Source organism: Physeter macrocephalus, chromosome 14 (genome assembly GCF_002837175.3).
Source record: "Physeter macrocephalus isolate SW-GA chromosome 14, ASM283717v5, whole genome shotgun sequence".
Classification (NCBI taxonomy): domain Eukaryota; kingdom Metazoa; phylum Chordata; class Mammalia; order Artiodactyla; family Physeteridae; genus Physeter; species Physeter macrocephalus.
In genome coordinates, this window is record NC_041227.1 from 68,650,838 (window position 1) to 68,669,787 (window position 18,950).

Consider the following 18,950-nt stretch of genomic DNA (forward strand, 5'->3'; position numbering starts at 1 on the left):
CTTGGACTGGGAAGATCCCACATGACACGGAGCAGCTAAGCCCGTGCGCCACAACTACTGAGCCTGCACTCTAGAGCTCACGAGCCACAGCTACTGAGCCCACGTGCCACAACTATTGAAGCCTGTGTGCCCCAGAGCCCGTGCTCCACAACAAGAGAAGCCACCGCAGTGAGAAGCCCGCACACCGCAACGAAGAGTAGCCCCCGCTCGCCACAACTAGAGAAAACCTGTGCGCAGCAATGAGGACCCAATGCAGCCATAAATTAATTAATTAATTAAAAAATAAAAAATAAAGTGTACAGTAGTGTTAACTATGTGCACCTTGTAAATAGATCTCTAGAACTTTTTTGTCTGGCAAAACTGAAACCCTATACCCATTGAACAGCAACCCCTCTTTGCCTCCCTTCCCCCAGCCCCTGGCAACCATCATTCTACTTTCTGGTTCTGAGAGTTTGACTAATTTAGATACCTCATGTAGGTGGAATAATGTCTTTGATTTGCCTTTTCGTGATTGGCTACTTGACATAATGTTCTCAAGTTTCATCCATGTTGTAGCATGTGATAGGATTTCCTTCTTTTTTAAGGCTATATAATATTCCATTGTATATACCATGTTTTCTTCATCCATTCATCCTGTGTTTACACGATATTTAGATTGCTTGGCTGTTGTGAATAATGCTGTGAATGTTGTGAATAATGCTTGAATGTTGTGAATAACAACTCTTGGCTGTTGTGAATAATGCTCAGTGAACATGAGTGAGCAGGTATCTCTTCAAGATCCTGTTTTCAGTTCTTTCTTTTGGGTGTATACCCAGAAGTGAGATTGCTGGATCATATGATAATTCTATTTCTAATTTTTTGAGGAACCACAGTACTGTTTTCCCCAGTGGCTGTGCCATTTTACATTCCCACCAACTGTACACAAGGGTTCCAATTTCTCCACATCCTTGCCAACACTTGTTATTTGTGTTCTTTTTTTTTTTTTTTTTTTTTTTTTTTATTGCGGTACGCAGGCCTCTCACTGTTGTGGCCTCTCCTGTTGCGGAGCACAGGCTCCGGACGCACAGGCTCAGCGGCCATGGCTCACGGGCCTAGCCGCTCCGCGGCATGTGGGATCCTCCTGGACCGGGGCATGAACCCGCGTCCCCTGCATCGGCAGGCGGACTCCCAACCGCTGCGCCACCAGGGAAGCCCTATTTGTGTTCTTTTTGATGATAGTCATTCTGTCAGGTGTGTGGTAATATATCCTTGTGGTTTTGATTTGCATTTACCTGATGATTAGTGACATTGAGCGTCTTTTCACATGTTGGCTATTTGTACGTCTTCTTTGGGGAATTGTCTATTCATGGCCTTTGCTAATTTTTAATTGGATTTTTGTTGTTGTTGTTGAGTTTTAGGAGTTCTTTACATATTCTGGATATTAACCTCTTATCAGATATATGGTTTGCAGATATTTTATCCCATTCTATAGGTTGCCTTTTCACTCTGTTGATTCCTGTGTAGAAGTTTTTAAGTTTGATGTAGTCCCATTTGTCTATTTTTGCTCTTGATGCTTGTACTTTTGGTGTCATATCCAAGAAATTGTCTCCAAATCTAATGTTGTGAAGTTTTTCCCCTATGTTTTCTTCTAGGATTTTTATAGTTTCATGTCTTCTGTTTAGGTCTTTAATCCAATATTAGTCCTCTTAAAGTGTTCTTTATATTATTGGGCAGGAATAAGAAGTTTGTTCTTTAGTATGACAGTAATTTGCAGTATTTAAACTTTCTTTTTCCCTCCTTCCCTCCCTCTCTCATTTCTTCCATTATAGCTTGAAGATGATAGACTCATTCATTTTTTTTCTTAATTGCTTTGCTGTGAGTAGAATGAGAGTGATTTCATTTTCAACAAAACTTTCTTGTTTGCTCTTTGATTAACAGGAAGAAGATGAGCCTTAAGTCTGAACGCCGAGGAATTCATGTGGATCAATCAGAGCTCCTATGCAAGAAAGGATGTGGTTATTATGGCAACCCTGCTTGGCAGGGTTTCTGCTCCAAGTGCTGGAGGGAGGAGTACCACAAAGCCAGGCAGAAGCAGATTCAGGAGGATTGGGAACTAGCAGAGCGGTAAAAGGACTTAACTAGGGGTGGTTTAACAGTGATATAACTGGATACATAGCTCTGTCATTGTCAGAATACATTTTTTTCTTCTGTTTTGATCTCTCAGCAAGTCAGTTTAATATTAAGAGAAATGAATTTTTCCCCTCATTCAGCATTTAATGAGTAGCTTTCAGTGATTTCTTTATTTTGTCTTTGTCTTAACTTTTTTGGGGATGCGTTAGTCTTAGTTTTCTAATAAAGACAGTGAGCTCCTTGGAGTGAAGAATGGAGATAAACATATTTTGTGGTGAAAGATTAAATGAGGTTATTGCACATGACTTTCATCAAGCATTATTTTCCTCGTTCTTTTAATATATCCAGCATGGCATCTGGCACAGTGATAAGCACATAATAATAGAAACCTGTTGATTTGTATATATAATCCTTACATTATGGAAATTTAACTTTTCTTTAAAAAATGGCATTTGTTAGTATTATACAGAAATATGATTATGATAAAAATTAAAACAGAATGTCTAGTGAGCATAGGAACTAATAAAATACCATGAATAATGTTAATCCTTTACCAAAGCATCCTAGAAACTGTGAAGCTTCTCAGTAAAAGAAAGACTGATCTCTGACAGCTTTTGCTAGTTTTTTTTATATTTAATCAGGTATATTTGTTGAGTGATTACTTTGCTACCATCTGTGACGAACTCAGTATTATAAAGTACACTTGCTGCTTTTAGTGACTCCATAGTCAATCAAAGAGAGAAAATATAGACATAGAACATTAACTATTTCCTCAGGTTTCCCATTGCATTCCTGATATTCTCCGTAGCTGATCCTATTTAGAAAGAAAGTAGAGGCCACTAGTCATGAATTCCCTTAGCTTTCTCCCCTGTTATCAAGCTGTACTAGTGTCTTTATATTAACTTCTGTTTTGTCTCAGAGAAAGATATGTCCCTATTCCATTCTCACACCAACACGTCTACCTGTGATTTTGTTGCTGTTTCTTACTGCTTCCAATTGTGACCTTGCTTGAGATTTCCTACAGCACTTTCTCATATTTGAACAGGCATGAGAATCACCTGGAAAGCTTGTAAAAACGATGGTCACTGAACCTCACCCTCAGAATCTCTGACTCTCGTAGGTTGGGAGTGAGGCCTGAGAATTTGCATTTTTAACAAGTTCCCAGGTGATGTTGATGTTGCTGTCTGGGGAATCCACTTTGAGAACCATAGTTCTATAGATAGCCTTTGAGATTTACTATAAATACCTCAAATTCAGCTGGTCCAAGGCCAGATTTCTTGCTTTCAGTTACTCTAATCCCCACTCCCAGCAGTTCCTCCTAACCCTCCTCCAGTATCAATTAACGACATCACTATTTATTCAGTTGGCTAAAAAACATTAGTCATTATTAATTTCTCCTTCACCTCCCACACTGTTTACAACTAATTAAGCAAGTTCTGCTTATTCTGGCTAAGAGAAGTATTTTGAATTTCATCCTTTCCTATTTTCCAGGTTCTTATTTCTCTCACTTAAATCTTTGTAATATATTCTTAATTATTGTCTCTGTCCCTAGTCTCTCTGCTCCTCAAGTTGTCACACAGCTACCTGCATTACCTTTAAAACACAGATCAGATAATGGTAACTTACTGGATTACAGTCTTTCTTGGTTCCCCACCACATGATGAAATCCAGGATGATAGCAGGCTTGGCAGTCAAGGTTTCTTACCACCTGGTACCTAACTGTACATCCAGCATCATAGTCCATCACACTGTCAGTGATCTGACTATGTTGAATGAACTTGGTCCACAACAAAAGCCACATCCTTCACATTTGTAGTACCTTCTTCCTGGAATGCCCTTTTACTTGGAATCCTCTTGATCCTTCTAAGACTGGCCTAAATGTCACCATTATAAAACCTTGTTGGACTCCTTCAGCAGATTTAGTTTATTTTTTCCTATGTTCTCATAGCACTTGGGTTTTGCTCTCTACTATAGGCACTGTTACATTATGTGGTAATTATTTATTTGTTTTTTTCTCTCTTCCAACCTTGAGGTTGTCAGGGAAAAGGACTAGACTTTATTTGCTTTATGTAACACTAGTACAATTGCTGAATGAACATGATCCATGGAGAAGGTCCCTTTTGAAGTTTGTAGTAGCACATATGAGAGCTTCCTATCAGAGACTTCAGACCTATTTGGTGTATTTAGCCTCTAGTTCTACAAATTTTAGATCCCCAATTCATTGAGTTATTACCTTTAGATACAAGCAGAACTTGGAGAATATCAGGGTTAAACTTAACGTCTTCTTGAATTACAGACTACAGCGGGAGGAAGAAGAGGCCTTTGCCAGCAGTCAGAGCAGCCAAGGGGCCCAATCCCTCACATTTTCCAAGTTTGAAGAAAAGAAAACCAATGAGAAGACCCGCAAGGTTACCACAGTGAAGAAATTCTTCAGTGCTTCATCCAGGGTTGGATCAAAGAAGGGTAATTTTCTGATTCTCTTTTTTCTTTTGTGCCCAAAGAGATATAGAGTAGATCCACAGTGTATGTGGGCTCAGCTTTTTAATTTCTGTAAGCGTTCAGAGAATGTCAATGCAGACTTGAGATGTTGGGTTTGAGGTGCAGATGACGTATGAAATCTCTTTGGTTGGAGGATATTGTGTTTTAGAGAACTTATTTATTCTATAGGAGGAATAAAGATAATTGAAATATGTAGTTTTGTTTATAAAATTCATTCCCATCCCATCTGTTTGGATGTTTTATTTTTTGTGCCTTTAATTTTTGGATATTGGTTTATTCTCCTTTGTTTAATATCCTCACTATCCATACCTTATCAGAAATGACTGTTTCTAGGCTTAAAGTTGTCTAAAAGAGAAGTTTTCTGAGAGCTTATTAGAGAGACAGCCTGTGTGTTGAGGAAATACTACGTAGAGAACATGTAGGAAAAGGCTCATTTTTGTACGTACTTGCCCTTATTCATCCTACTTCTTAAAATTCCATATTAAACAAGCAGGAAGATTCTCACTAGTGAGCAGATAGGCTAGTTGAAGTGGCCTAGTAGGAAGCAAGAAAGAATGTCTGTTGTTAGGGCTTAGTCTCTGAACCTTTATGTTGGTAATCAGAGCTATGCAGTAAATTTGAAATGGTGAGGGATACTGGGAACCAACACTGATGCTATCGGTAGAGCTGTTCTCTTAGACACTGCCTTGCACCCCCTCACCCCCTGCCCCCCAACCTGGGGTAATTGTCATGAGATTTTTGGTCTGCTTAAAGGAAGGGGCATAATAATATCACACCTTAAAAAACAATTAATAATAATAATATCACACCTTAAGATCTTTTCTGGTCTTTCGGATTTAATGACTATTGGTTTTTGTTTTATTAAAAGGAACAATTGCTTATCGAAAAACACAGCACTTCTCTTTAATAGAGGCAAACCTTTAAACAATCTTTTTGTTCACGTGATTAATTTGGAGTTGTTCTTGGTTGGCTGTCACTCAGCAGTTTTCTCTACAGTAGTAAGAAGGGAAATAATCAGTACCTGCTAGAGATTAAATGTATTTGGTAAGAATGTATTTGGCTCATGATTTATTTGTTAGAAGATAGTGTAGTAGGGTGATTAAAACTGTAAGCTTTGGAGCCACCCTGGTTTGAGTCTCAGCTTTGCAGTTTGCTAGCTGTGTGACCTTAAGCAAGCTAATCTCTTTAAGCCCTGTCTATTCTGAGGGACAGTAATACCTATCATAGGCATGTCTTGAGGATTAAATGAGCCGATGTGTGTACAGAGTTCAGTGCAGTACCTGACACACATGGTTAATCTCCAGTGTTAGCTATTTTAAAATGCCTGTTGTTTTTCTGACAAAATAATCTCTGCTGGTAAGAGAGATTGATCAAAGCCATTCATTCCTATTTAGCTTAAATTCTGTTTCCTGCTTTGAGAAAGTCTCATTAACCTTATGAATTTATAGGTGTATGGTGAAATGGTATATGACAACAGATGAAATAGTAAAGAAATTCTAAAACCATCAGCTGTAACTGCCACATTTTACAGATGACAGTATGAAAGCCCATAAAGGTTAACTAATTTACCCAGGGTCATATAATGAGTTGATGTATTAGACCTCAGGTCTCCTAACTCCTGGTTAAGCTTTTTTCCATTATATCCCTTGACCTTGAAATATGTGTTTTTATCTATAACTATATCTGTGTCTGTATCTAGATAGATAGATAGATTATGAAGTTTCTGTTACTGAAGTGCTTAATAGTCACATACATTCATTGACTCTACTTGGCAATTTAAAAAAATCATGTCCTAAGACCTTCTGTACAGTATGCATTATATTATGGAGAGAAGATTTGTACTTTAAAAGAAAAATTTCAAGTGATTTTTATCTTAAAAACTTTTATGTGGAATAGTTCTTACCTTTGTTTTCTCTTTAGAATGATAGATTTTTACTTTCTATTTTTTTGATCTTTAGCTGTTTTTTTGTCTGTAGAAAGCATATGGTGAGAAAGACCTCAAAGTGTTGGGGAAAGAATTGATGTGTGTGCATTAGAAAAGAGGATGCTGTTGGATCTTTGTTTCACAGATTGCTTATGTAACTCTGCCAGGCGAACTTTGCATTTCAGGCTGATTATTTGTTTCGCCTTTGCATGTGGATAAAGTTAGCCTATACTAAATGCAGTTTTAATTTATTGACTCTAGACTACAATAAACCTTTTGTGTTCTGTATTCTTTATTTCACTTTGTTAATCCAAGATGTCCTTGCTCTTAATATTTTACTTGCTTCTATTGGTAGCATGAAAGAAAGCTCTTAAGCCAGGGCAGGTTGGTAGTATATAGAAGACAAATAACCTTCTAAGGGATTTGAAAACTATTTTAACTTCCTGTTAGAATTGGCTGTCCCTCCAGAGGAGGTAAATGAAACAGCTTGACTGTAAAGACTCAGAGAATTTACTTTTAGTTCTTTACTCTCCAAAGTAAGGTTGAGTGAGCTATAGTTAGAGTAAATCATAGGGGGTCAGCCAAGTCGAAATACTTGCTCATATGTTCCAAAATGCCCTTTTCTTTTGGCGCTCAAGTAGATGTTGTCACCCAGAGTAGACTCTTGTGTACATCTTTTAGAAACTAATCTACAAGCAGTGCTCTAAGGAGGAATATCTTTTCTTTTTTTAGAATTAAAATACCAATCTTTCTGGGCTTCCCTGGTGGCGCAGTGGTTGCGCGTCCGCCTGCCGATGCAGGGGAACCGGGTTCGCGCCCCGGTCCGGGAGGATCCCACGTGCCGCGGAGCGGCTGGGCCCGTGAGCCATGGCCGCTGGGCCTGCGCATCCGGAGCCTGTGCCCCGCAACGGGAGGGGCCACAACAGAGGGAGGCCCGCATACCATAGAAAAAATAAAAAAATAAAAAATAAAATAAAATAAAATAAAATACCAATCTTTCTACTCAGACCTTAGAGTCTAAATACTATTCTTCACTGAAGTGAATTAAGGTTCCTTGGAGAAATGACTGATTCTGGAACTTGAGCTGGGAAAAGGGCCCCTCAGAAATGTTGGGGACAGGTCAAAGGCCCAGAAGTCAGCTTGAATGGTTCCCAGTGGCCAAAGACAATAAATGGAGTGTAAATGAATAAAACAATAATCCATTAGTCTGTCCAACTAATAAAATAGATAAATAATTAAATAAAGAAGAGGAGAACCTTACCATAGAATCTTGACTAATAAATATAGGAGTGATGGAGATAGAAAATCACCATTTTGTAGTCATCTTAATAAGAATTGATTCAGACAAGTTTCATCAGTGTGGATGCTAAGTCTGGGATGAGAGAGGGGTTTTCCCGAGGAGCAAGTTATGAACATGATCTCAAATTAACTCCCACAACTTATTTATTAATTCCAAGTAGAGAAATGGCAGCTACATAAGGATGGGGGGAAATGGACATCCTGTGCCTCTAGATATGATACTTTGAGAAGAACACAACATGAATTGTGTAATATTTAAGCTGAAAATTTATAACCTGAAATCCAGTCATGAGGAAACAAGTAGAGAAACCCAAATTGAAGTGCATAGGATAAAATAAACTGGCCTGTATTCTTCAAAATTGTCAGTGTCATTAAAAAAACAAAGGAAGTCTGGGGAAGTTTCTGGATGAGAGGAGACTAAGTATACATGACTACTAACTGAACGTGTGACCCTCAATTTGATCCTGTGTGAAAAACAAATACTGTTTTTCAATAACTACAGTTAGCAACAGAATATCCTTGTTGCTGAGAAATACTCATACTAAGGGGTAAAGCGCATGAAACATACAATCTACTCTGAAAAAATTTAGAAAAATAATACACACAGACATGGAACAAAATGTTAAAATTTTGTAAATCTGGATAAAGGGTATAAAGGAATTCTTTGTAACAATCTTGCAGATTTTCTTTAAATTTGAAGTTATTTCAAAATAAGATTTAAAAAACAAAACTATAATCCTCTTACACTCAGTGCTATCCCAACACCCGAATTTCAGATGTTAATTAAGTTGAAGCATAGTGTTAATTACATCATTTGAAGAATTACTAATGAATTGCTACTTTAATCATGTGGGCCTCTTTGGTACTTAGATGAAACTGAAGTAACGGTTCCCCAGGTTGAATTTGGAACCGGTTTTATAACTGTGCCTGTTTTTACAGTCATTTCTCAGGTACACTCAGCTTGACTGCCTTTTCTTGTCTACTCCAAAAATTGCTTTATCTTGTAAAATCGTCTTTTATAATGTTTTGAATATAATGTATTTGGAACATGATCAGTTTCTGATTTTCATTGATAAGGACAATGAGAAGTTTTTTCCCTGAACCAAATATGTGGTTTCTATTATTTTACAGTACCAACTGGATATCCAGCAAGTCAGTCCTGTTCTGACCCTAACTACGCAGAGTCAGCACAGACTCCATAGGTTAAGGGCTGGACCCCACAAGACTGCCCCCACCTTAGATGCCAGTTGCAATGCCAGGAGTGGGGACAGCTGTACTTCGGACCAACCAGCTGTAAATCGGGGGTTGCCACAACCTTCTCCTTAGGTTTGATAATTTGTTAGAATGACTCACAGAACTCAGGAAAACAGTTTGTTTATGCTTATGGGTTTATTAAAGAATACAACTCAGGAACAGCCAAATGGAAGAGAGATGCATAGAGCAAGGTAAGGGAGGGGGGCACCAAGCTTCCATGCCCTCTGGGCATTTGCTCCCAGCACCTCGATGCGTTCATCAATGTGGAAGCTCCCCAAACCTTGTCATACAAGGGTTTTTATGGAGGTTTCATTTTATAGGCATGGCTGCTCAAATCATTGGCCATTGGTGATGAAAAATATCCATCCCTGGGCCAAAACCAAATATATATATTTTTTATTATACTATAGACTATCTGCCTTTTAGTCCATATTATATATCTATGGTCAAAACAGCTGAAAAAGTCAGAAGAACTATAATATTCTACTGAGTTGTCCTTATTCTATTTGGATAATCTGAGAAATGTGGGATTTTCAGTAAATTTTTTTAACATTGAGATACAAAATATGTTTTTAGTACTAAAATGGTGTTAATCATCTTTACTACATGATCACGCTCTATTTTGATATTGACATTTTTAGGTTGTGTTTACTCTTTCACAGCTATCCTTCAAATAGCCTTTTTGTTGAAGATTTTGCTTTTATAAATTTATTTATTTATTTTTGGCTGCATTGGGTCTTTGTTGCTACACGCGGGCTTTCTCTGTTTGCAGCGAGAGGGGGCTACTCTTTGCACAGCCGCAAGCGGTGAGCAGGCTTCTCATTGCGGTGGCTTCTCTAGGCACGTGGGCTTCAGTAGTTGTGGCACACGGACTCAGTAGTTGTGGCTCGCGGGCTCTAGAGTGCAGGCTTAGTAGTTGTGGTGCACGGGCGTAGTTGCTCCGCAGCATGTGGGATCTTCCCGGACCAGGGCTCAAACCCCTGTCCCCTGCAGTGGCAGGCAGATTCTTAACCACTGCGCCACCAGGGAAGCCCCTTGAAGATTTTGCTTTTATGGGTTTACTTTATTGAAGATTTAGCTTTTATAGGTTTACTTTATTGGAGATTTAATTCAATTTAATATGTCATCTGGCTTGCAGACAGCCTCACGTAGTAGGTGCTCAGTTGATACTCGTTGCTTGATTTAAACAGGAATAAATATGCTGTAATGATAGGAGGGAATTATGGTGTGACTGTGAAAAACTTGGGCTTGGGAGTCAAACAGATCTGGATTTAAATCGCAACTTTTCTTCTTAACCTGTGTAACATGTCTCACGTAAATGACTTAACCTCTAACCTCATTGTATTCGTGTGTAAAATGATAATTCCACCTACCTAACAAAAAAATTTTATTGGTGTGTACATATATTATTTCATATGGTTTCAGGAATATAACAAAATTGTTAAGGGTTGATGAGAATGTGGAGTAAAGCACAGTGTCTGCCATGTAGAAAATTGTCATTGAATGATAGCTTAAGCATTATCATTATAATTCAAGAGCACATTTTGTTCTGCTGCCAAGACTTTTTAAAACTGAGTGTTTGGATTGGGAAATGGAAAGCTTGATATTCATAACAGACTGACTATACTTGAAGTACAAGCTTTGCTTCTATATTAAAAACACAAGGCTATTTAGACTGCTTATATTTAATGAAATTTTTGATAAGATGGAGCTTAAACCTACCATTTTGCTCTGTTTTCTATTTATCCCATCTGGATATAATTCTTTCCTCTTTTCTTGCCTTCTTTTTGTGTTTTGTTTTTTTAAATATAAATTTATTTATTTATTTTTGGCTGCGTTGGGTCTTTGTTGCTGCGTGCAGGCTTTCTGTAGTTGCGGAGAGCGGGGGCTACTCTTTGTTGCGGTGCACGGGCTTCTCATTGTGGTGGCTTCTTTTGTTGTGGAACACGGGCCCTAGGCGCACAGGCTCAGTAGTTGTGGCTCACAGACTCTAGGGCACAGGCTCAGTAGTTGTGGCTCACAGACTCTAGGGCACAGGCTCAGTAGTTGTGGTGCACGGTCTTAGTTGCTCCGCAGCATGTGGGATCTTCCCCGACCAGGGCTTGAACCCGTGTGCCCTGCATTGGCAGGCGGATTCTTAACCACTGTGCCACCAGGGAAGCCCTTAAGTAAATTTTTGAATGAGAAAATGTCTTTTATAGTTGCCCACATATTTGCCATTGCTAATACTCTTTGTTCCTGGCTAGTAGGAAAAATAAATTATTTCCTGTCATGTTCTCAGGAGATTGTTCTGCCCACTCCTTTACCCAGTTGTGGGTTGTTTTCTCACGTGCATGTGCAGTACTCAGTCAGAGACTCAAGGGAACCCCTCTGCAGTTATTTGGAGTTTTTTCTTTGCAGCCTATCCTCTATGTGTTTTGCCACGCAAATTCTAGCAACTTTGGCCTTCTTGAGCTCTAAATATTGTTTCCCCAATTCAGCAAGTCTGCTAGGCTCTGTTTGAGTTGCCTCTCCCTGTGCCAAGGCCTAAAAACTCTACCTGCAGTGAGCTGGGGCACTTGTAGGATTTACCATGTTTGTCCCCTTCTCTCAGGGGTTACTCTCCCCGCTGCCTGTTGGCCAGTGTCTGAAAACCATTTTTTCATATGTTTTGTCTGATCTTTCTAGTTGTTAAGGCAGTAGGGTAAACTTAATCCTTGTTGTTCCATCACAACTAGGAGTGGAATTTATCAGATTGAGTGAAAGATTAAATTCCAAGTTTAAAGAATTTTTTCTAATTGTACAGGGTGTCAAATATAATTTTAGGTTTTCTGTATTGGTAAAAAAATGTTTCAGAAAAGATGTGCCAGTTTTTGTTTTGAGTTGAATTGTGCCTTATTTGCTTAAAAAAAAAAAAGGTAGTACATCCAAATGGCTCAAAAATAAAAGGTATATATGGTCCCTCACCCGTCTAGTTCCCAGCCACTACCACCATCCTTCCCGCATATTCAGACAACTTTTGTTACTAGTTTGTGTATCATTCTTTGCTTTTGTTTTCATTTGTAAACAATTTGTTCTTATCCCAATCCTCCTATTTTACATAAAAGCACATTACGCATACCCTGCTTTTTTAGCTTAGCAGTATATTTCAGAACTCTCCTTATCAGTACATAGAAAGGATACTTTTAAAATTTTAAGTTACATAATATTGCACTTTATGGATTAAGCCAAAGTTTATTTAGTCCCTTAGTAGTGGCCATTTATGCCATCTTCAGACCTCTGCTTTTACAAGTACTAAAATGAGTAGCCTTGTACATATTTCATTTTGTACATGTGCAATTATGTCAGTGGAAAATTTCTCAGAAATGGAATTGTTGGGTCATAGGATAAATGTATTTTTAATTTTGATGATTATTGCCAAATTGCATTCCATTGCAGGTATGTCATTTTACATTCCCACCTCCATAGTATAAGTGCCTTTTCTCCTATATCCTCATCAACATCAAACTTCAGATTTTTGTCGACTTGTTAATTTTTAAAATGGCATCTAATAATAGTTTTTTTTCTTTGTCTTTTTTTTAATCTTATTGGAGTATAATTACTTTACAATGTTGTGTTAGTTTCTGCCATACAACAATACTAGTAGGTTTAATTTGCACATTTGTTATTGTGTGTGAGATTGAGTATATTTCCTGCGCTTAAGATCCATCTATGTTTCCCTTCTGTGCAGTGTTAGTATTCTTCATGCATTTTTCTGTTGAACCATTGGATTTTTCTTCCTCTATATTTATAGGAGTACTTGTATATTAGGGAGAACAGCCCTTTGTGATGTAGCTTACAAACATTTTTTCCAGTTTGTTGTCTAACTTTTGACAGTATTTTTAGCCATACATATAGTGTGTTTTTATGTGCCCTTCTTCTCTTTTTTATGTTTTCTTTTAATATGATTGAATTCTTTTAGGACATCTACATTTTTTTTCATAACTTAAAAAAATTTTTTTTTAAATTTTATTTATTTATTTATTCATTCATTCATTCATTCGGCTGCGCCAGGTCTTAGTTGCGGCACTTGGGATCTTTTAGGTGCGGCACTCGGGATCTTTTAGTTGCGGCATGCAGAATCTTCATTTGTGGCATGCAGGCTCTTAGTTGTGGCATGCGGGATCTAGTTCCCTGATCAGATATCGAACCTGAGGCCCCTGCATTGGGAGCGTGGAGTTTTAACCACTGGACCACCAGGGAAGTCCCAGGGCTTCTCCGTTTTGAATCATAGTTAGGAAGCACCTGATACTTTAGAAGATAGGCAGATACGTGATTTGGAAAGATAACTATAAAGTGCATTTTTGATCTGCTAACTACTTAATATCAGTATGCAGTTTAGAGGGGAAAAGGGGGTTTTTTGTTTGTTTATTTTTTCATATTCTTGTCCATTACGGTTTATTATAAGATATTGAATTACGTTCCCTGTGCTGTATACATTATATCCTTGCTGTTTATTTTTATATATGGTAGTTTGTATCTGCTAATCCCAAACTCCCACTTCATTCCTCCCTCACCCTCTACCCCCTTTGGTAACCGTAAGTTTTGTTTTCCATGTCTGTGAGTCTGTTTCTGTTTGGTAAATAAGCTTATTTGTGTCATAATTAGGTTCCACATATAAGTGATATCATATGGTATTTGTCTTACTCTTTCTGACTTACTTCACTTAGTATAATAATCTCTAGGTTCATCCATGTTGCTGCAAATGGCATTCTTTCTTTCTTTTTAATGGCTGAATAGTATTCCATTGTGTATATACACCACTTCTTTATCCACTCATCTGTTGATGGACATTTAGGTTGCTTCCGTGTCTTGGCTATTGTACATAGTGCTCCTGTGAACATTGTGGTGCACGTATCTTTTTTTTTTTTTTTTTTTTTTTTTTGTGGTATGCGGGCCTCCCCCTGCTGCGGCCTCTCCCGTCGCGGAGCACAGGCTCCGGACGCGCAGGCTCAGTTCCCCTGCATTGGCAGGCGGACGTGCAACCACTGCGCCACCAGGGAAGCCCCATGCATGTATCTTTTTGAATTACAGTTTTGTCTGGATATATGCCCAGGAGTGGGATTGCTGGATCATATGGCAACTCTATTTTTAGTTTTTTGAGGAACCTCCATACTCTTTTCCATAGTGGCTGCACGAATTTACATTTCCACCAACAGTGTAGGAGGGTTCCCTTTTCTCCATACCCTTTCCAGCATTTATTATTTGTAGACCTTTTAATTGAATTTTTTTTTCTTTTTTTTTTTTTTTTTTGGCCGCACAGTGCTGCATGCAGGATCTTAGTTCCCTGACCAGGGATTGAACCTGTGCCCCCTGCAGTGGAAGCATGGAATCCTAACCACAGGACTGCCAGGGAATTCCTGTAGACTTTTTAATGATGGCCATTCTGACCGGTGTGAGGTGTGGTACCTCATTGTAGTTTTGATTTGCATTTCTCTAATAATTAGCAATGGTGAGCATCTTTTCATGTGCCTTTTGGCCATCTGTTTGTCTTCTTTGGAGAAATGTCTGTTTAGGTCTTTTCTGCATGTTTTGATTGGGTTGTTTGTTTTTTTGTTACTGAGTTGTATGAGCTGTTTGTATATTTTGGAAATTAAGCTCTTGTCAGTTGCTTTATTTGCAAATATTTTCTCTCAGTTCATAGGTTGTCATTTTGTGCCTTTTGGCTTCCTTTGCTGTGCAAAATATTATGGGTTTGATTAGGTTCCATTTGTTTATTTTTGCTTTTATTTCTATTGCCTTGGGAGACTGACGCAGGAAAACATCGGTGCAATTTATGTCAGAGAATGTTTTCCCTATGTTCTCTTCTGGGAGTTTTATGGTGTCATGTATTACACTTAAGTCTTAAAGTCATTTTGAGTTTATTTTTGTGTATGGTGTGAGAATGTGTTCTAACTTCATTGACTTGCGTGTGGCTGTCTAGCTTTCCCAACACCACTGCTGAAGAGACTATCTTTTCTCCATTGTATATTCTTGCCTCCTTTGTCTTTGTTTTGTTTTGTGTGTGTGTGTTTGTGTGTGTATGTGTGTGTTTTGTTTTGTTTGTTTTGTGGCTGCACTGCTTGGCATGTGGGATCTTAGTTCCCTAACCAGGGATTGAACCTGCAGCCCCTGCAGTGGAAGCATGATGTCTTAACCACTGAACCACCAGGGAAGTCCCTCTTACCTCTTTTGTCGAAGATTAATTGACTGTAGGTGTGTGGGTTTATTTCTGGGCTCTCTATTCTGTGCTATTGATCCATATGTCTGTTTTTGTGCCAGTACCACACTGTTTTGATTACTGTAGCTTTGTAGTATTGTCTGAAGTCTCAGAGGGTTATGCCCCCAGCTTTGTTCTTTTTACTTAGGATTGCTTTGGCAATTCTGGGTCTTTTATGGTTCCATATAAATTTTAGGATTTTTCTTCTACTTCTGTGAAAAATGTCTTGGATAATTTGATAGGGATCACATTAACTCTGTAGATTGCTTTGGGTAGTATGGCCATTTTAACAATATTAATTCTTCCAATCCAAGAGCTTGGGATATCTTTCCATTTATTTGAATTATCTTCAGTTTTCTTTATCAGTGTTTTATAGTTCTCAGCATGTAAGTCTTTTACTTCCTTGGTCAGGTTTATGCCTAAGTTTTTTTTTTTTTTTGATGTGATTTTAAAGGGTTTTTGTTTGTTTGTTTTTACTTTCTGGTATTTCATTGTTAGTGTAAAGAAATGCAACAGATTCCTTTATGTTAATCCTGTATCCTGCTACCATGCTGAATTTGTTTATCACTTCTAGTAGTTTTTGTATGGAGTCTTCAAGGTTTTCTGTGTATAGTATCATGTCATCTGCATATAATGACAATTTTACCTCTTCCAATTTGGGTACCTTTTATTTCTTTTTCGTGTCAGATTTCTGTGGCTAGCACCTCCAATACTATATTGACTAGAAGTGGTAAGAATAGGCATCCTTGTCTTGTTTCAGATTTTAGCAGGAAGGCTTTCATCATTTCACCATTGAGTATTATGTTGGTTGTGGGTTTGTCATAAATAGCTTTATTATGTTGAGATATGTTGCCTCTATAGCCATTTTGGTAAGAGTTTTTATTGTGAATAGATGTTGAATTTTATCAAATGCTTTTTCTGCATCTGTTGAGATGATCATGTGGTTTTGTCTTTTCTTTTGTTGATGTGGTGTATCACATTGATTTGTGTATGTTGGGAAAGAGTTTTTTTGAAGTGAGAGGTGGAATCTTTAGTTTGACCTATGTAGTTAAGGTATATTTTTACATGATCTGTGTGTGTTTGTCTCACTTGAATAAACCAGTCATTCTAATAGGGGTAATGCTTTTATTATCTTAAAACTTTATTGCTGCTACATCATTAAAATGTATTTCAGATACTAAAGTTAAAAAAATAAGATTGTAAGAAATTACTCTGAAACAGATTCACAGACATAGAAACAAACTTATGGTTACCAAAGGAGAAAGGGGGTGGGGGAGGAATAAATTAGGAGTTTGGGATTAGCAGATACAAACTATTGTATATAAAATAAACAACAGGTTCCTACTGTATAACACAGGGAACTATATTCAATATCCTGTAATAAACCATAATGGAAAGAATATGAAAAAGAATATATTATATGTATATATAACTGAATCACTTTGCTGTACACAAAAAACTAACACAGCATTGTAAATCAACTATACTTCAGTTAAAGAAAAAGAAATTGCTCTGAGAAAGCATGTAATAGGTTGATTTTAATACCTACAAAAGGTACTTTTTCTTCCTAATTATCTTTTTTCGTGTGTGTATAGAAAAGGATCATGGGTATATGAGATACTTTAATTCCTTTCAGGTATTGCATTAGAGAGCACAATTCAAAATCAGGAGGCTTAGAACGTGATCAGAGACCAAGTGATATTTCATGTTTTCTGAGAGCACTTACCCTATTACAAAACCCTTATCTCTGTTGTGTAAAGGTCTTATTTTCCTTTCAGTGTATTTGAAGAGGGCAAAGAGTTGTGTGGCCAACTGATTGGACAGTGTTTTTTTTTTTTTTTTTTTTGCTTCTCTTGCCTCTGCTCTGTCATGGTCACTGTGCTACTTTGGATGCATACTTTCATTTTGAGCAGTATGACTTGAAATTTGAATGGTGGGTAAATAATTGTTCATCTCCACATAAATAAATTAGCCTTTGCCTTTTTGGCAAATCAAGTGGATTTGGGAAGGTTGTCTAGCATAAGTCATCTATAATTTTTGTGCTTCTACTGATTGTTATTTTACATGTTGACTGGTCTTGTAAATTCATGCAGTCTTTGAGAGAGTTGTTCAAGATAGCAGTGCCATTTCAGTGTTAACGATTAAATATATAGATCAAAGCATGATATATTTTGGCTAAGAAGATACTGATAGAGCACCTTTATTTGAATAGGAGTATCTTTTAGATATGTAGTTTTATCTAATTGTACTTCCTACTCATAAAGTCGATTTAGCTTACTTTAAGGAAAATCCAAATATTTAAACATAAAGTAATTTAAATTCAAGTTTAACTTTGATTTAGCATAATTTAAATAATTTTAAATTAGATACTGAAAGTAATTCCATGCATGGCTCTTCTGTGTAATGAAACTTACTATGTTTAATTTTCCCAGCAGAAATTCAGGAACCAAAAGCTCCCAGTCCTTCTATAAACCGGCAAACCAGCATTGAAACGGATAGAGTGTCTAAAGAGTTCATAGAATTTCTCAAGACCTTCCACAAGACAGGCCAAGAAATCTATAAGCAGACCAAGCTGTTTTTGGAATCAATGCATTACAAAAGGGTAGGTTGAGAACCACTTAGAAACATAGAGTTTTGGTTTTAGGAAAGGTCTCAGAGATAAAGTAGTGCAACTTTGTCATTTTACAACTGAGAAAATAAAGACCCAGAAATGTTAAGTGACTTACCTGAGAAATGTCACTGAACCAAGTTAAACATGCCTCTCAGGCTAATACTTTTCCTCTGCAACTCAGTGGTGTTTGGATCATCTTCGCATGGAACGTCTGGCATCAGAGCTACTTGTGTTGTGTACTTTAGTAATAAGCCTTCCTAACTTGTCACCTTGTAAATAGTGTAAACTGCCAAGAGAGCCATAGAAGACCTTGAACTCTAAGTAACAATCATTAGACCAATAGTAATCATTTTAGGTTTTTTTAGTTTTGTTTTGTATTGATTTTTAATTTTCCTCTCCTTGCTCAGGTAGAGAAGGGAAAGCTAAAATTTAAACATTGAAAGGGACCTTAGCAACTATATAGTTACCGTCCCTTTATTTTACAGGTGGGGAAGTTGAGAGCCAGAGAGGATAAGTGACTTGTCCAAGGTCACTTGGATAACACCTTGTGTCTTCCACACATGTGTCTTTGACCTGTACTTTCTAACCCATAATTTCAACAATGAACCACTCTTGCCCACATCTTTTTCCTCTTCATTCCTATTTTCTCCAGTCCTAGTGTATGCGCAGTGGTAAGCAACCTTTTTACCACATATGAGTTAAGTCTAGAAAATTAAGTATTTTCAGAATTGCATTAAATTTTTTTCAGCCATTTTATCTTTATCAGGAAACATTTAATATCTCTACTGAGATTTTTTGTTTAAATTTCCTGATTCCCAGAAGGTATCTCTTTTGGCTGAAATTTCATTCAGCACCTACATAATCCACACACATTGCAGTATTGCAATGTAACACTTGACTTTTCAACAAATGTTGTTTGCTAAGACTCTTCGGAAGCTGAAGGGTTTATTTTTTTACCCTTTTTTCTTTTTGATTAATCTCATTGGCTACTTAATAGTCCCTTGTCCCTTTTCACATTCTTTAAGAGATATTTCTGT

General features: G+C 37.5%; 1 protein-coding gene across 7 annotated transcripts in view; it reads left to right on the forward strand.

The window, feature by feature from the left end:
* The window catches only part of TMEM248 (transmembrane protein 248), a 153,561-nt gene that overhangs the window by 58,437 nt on the left and 76,174 nt on the right, over positions 1-18,950 (forward strand). For 5 of the 7 annotated variants that reach the window (XM_024115134.3, XM_028500093.2, XM_024134446.3 and 2 more), the window contains 3 exons: positions 1,918-2,103; positions 4,406-4,572; positions 17,735-17,904. In XM_024115134.3, coding sequence (XP_023970902.1) covers positions 1,918-2,103; positions 4,406-4,572; positions 17,735-17,904 — 523 coding nt within the window. The remainder of the gene's footprint in view (positions 1-1,917; positions 2,104-4,405; positions 4,573-17,734; positions 17,905-18,950) is intronic. The other 2 variants (XM_024134478.3, XM_024114977.3) reach the window with 1 other exon arrangement.